General features: G+C 39.4%; 1 protein-coding gene across 1 annotated transcript in view; it reads right to left on the reverse strand.

Moving 5' to 3' along the window:
* The window catches only part of LOC107579646 (tubulin polyglutamylase TTLL11-like), a gene marked incomplete at its 3' end in the record, with an annotated part of 3427 nt that extends 2005 nt beyond the window's left edge, over positions 1 to 1422 (reverse strand). Inside the window, exon 1 of the mRNA XM_016265451.1 lies at positions 1194 to 1422. Within this exon, the coding sequence (XP_016120937.1) occupies positions 1194 to 1415 (222 nt within the window). The remainder of the gene's footprint in view (positions 1 to 1193) is intronic.
* Between the last annotated feature and the right edge of the window lie 38 nt (positions 1423 to 1460).

Genomic DNA, 1460 nt, shown 5'->3' on the forward strand with positions numbered 1-1460 from the left:
TCCAGAGAACTTTTCTGCACTGGTTTGGTTCCGATTGGGCAAAAAACCTATGACTGGTTTGCAAAATTAAGCTTTGTGAAAAATTCAAAATGGCAGAAAATTTTCCAATGAAATAAGCCAAGGATTCCAATGAAATAAGACACAAATGCGTCTACGACAAACGTTTTTGCTCACTGTAGTGCTCCCTATTGGCCGATTGGGGAGAGTCTTGGCCAGTATATCCCCAAACTGTGCTGTACCATCTGACCAAGTTTCAAATCTCTAGGCCTTACGGTTTGGTCTGCAAGATGAGTTTTAGGGCAGAAGAATAATAATCCTTACAAATAAAACAGGGTTTCACAATAAAAATCCTTACAAATACAATAGGTTTCAGCGCTTCATGCTTGAACCCCTAACAATCAATGACACAACTAATCGAACTGTTCATTAAAAAAAAAAAGTTTATATAAGGTTTGTGAGTGCTTGTGATCTGTTAATAACATTATGGCTATTAGGGTTGGTAAACAAAGTCTCATATTTCCGTTTTAGCCAGCATGCATCAGCAAATCAGTTGTTGTTTTTTTTCTTTTTCTTTTTCCTTCCACAGATCTCTGCTGCCCTCTGCAGCTTTTCTAGTAAAATAAAAAATGTTGTTGCGTCAAACACAGGCCCACAAAAGTCTTGCCTGTCTCATGCTCAAAAGAAAAATATAGACATGTGAAAACAAATACACATAAGTAATAATTCATCTCAAAAAGAGAAATAAGTAAAAAAACTAACAAATTGAAGCACAAACTTTTAACCTACTGGAGAGTGTAAGATAAAATCCCCTTTAAGCAGCCCATCTGTACAAATAAAGCGCAAAGCTAAAGTAACTGTAATATGTGGGAGATTGAACGTGTAAATCCAGTAACTACAAGATCTTGTAACAATCTTGTCATTCACAATTAGTTGTTGCTGGCCACTAAACTGCTTAACCTGGTTTTACTGTGATTCTGTCCTGACCAATTACTACTACAGCAATCTACCTATAGATACACCACTGAGACAAATACTGCTGGAGGAAGACAGAAAAAAAAGACAGTTTGTCTTGTGGGTATCCAGCAAGAAGACAAGGCTTCTGTAAATGTCCTCTTTGTGATTTCATAGATTGATACCATGTCCTAACCAAGTACACTATCTTCGCTGAGGAGTTTCCCTCATTGAGATTGTACCTGTGTGGAGAAGAGTTGGTATTCCTCAGGCAGTATCCAGGAGCGTGGGTAGAAGTTGTACTCCTCTGGGAACAGCTCATGCATGGTGCGCACGGCACGACTCAAGTTTATCTTCCGCAGCATCTCTATCATTCCTGCTGACCGACAGGATAGTTGATGAGAAAACAGAGTGAAGTCAAAGAGAAATGGCACAGAGGGCAGAGAAGGGCTGCCATTCCTCATCAGTCTATGGTCCTACAGGGGCGTTATTCTCTCAAAACGTGACAC

This window comes from Sinocyclocheilus grahami, unplaced genomic scaffold (assembly GCF_001515645.1).
Source record: "Sinocyclocheilus grahami isolate Dianchi unplaced genomic scaffold, SAMN03320097.WGS_v1.1 scaffold18823.1, whole genome shotgun sequence".
NCBI lineage: Eukaryota > Metazoa > Chordata > Actinopteri > Cypriniformes > Cyprinidae > Sinocyclocheilus > Sinocyclocheilus grahami.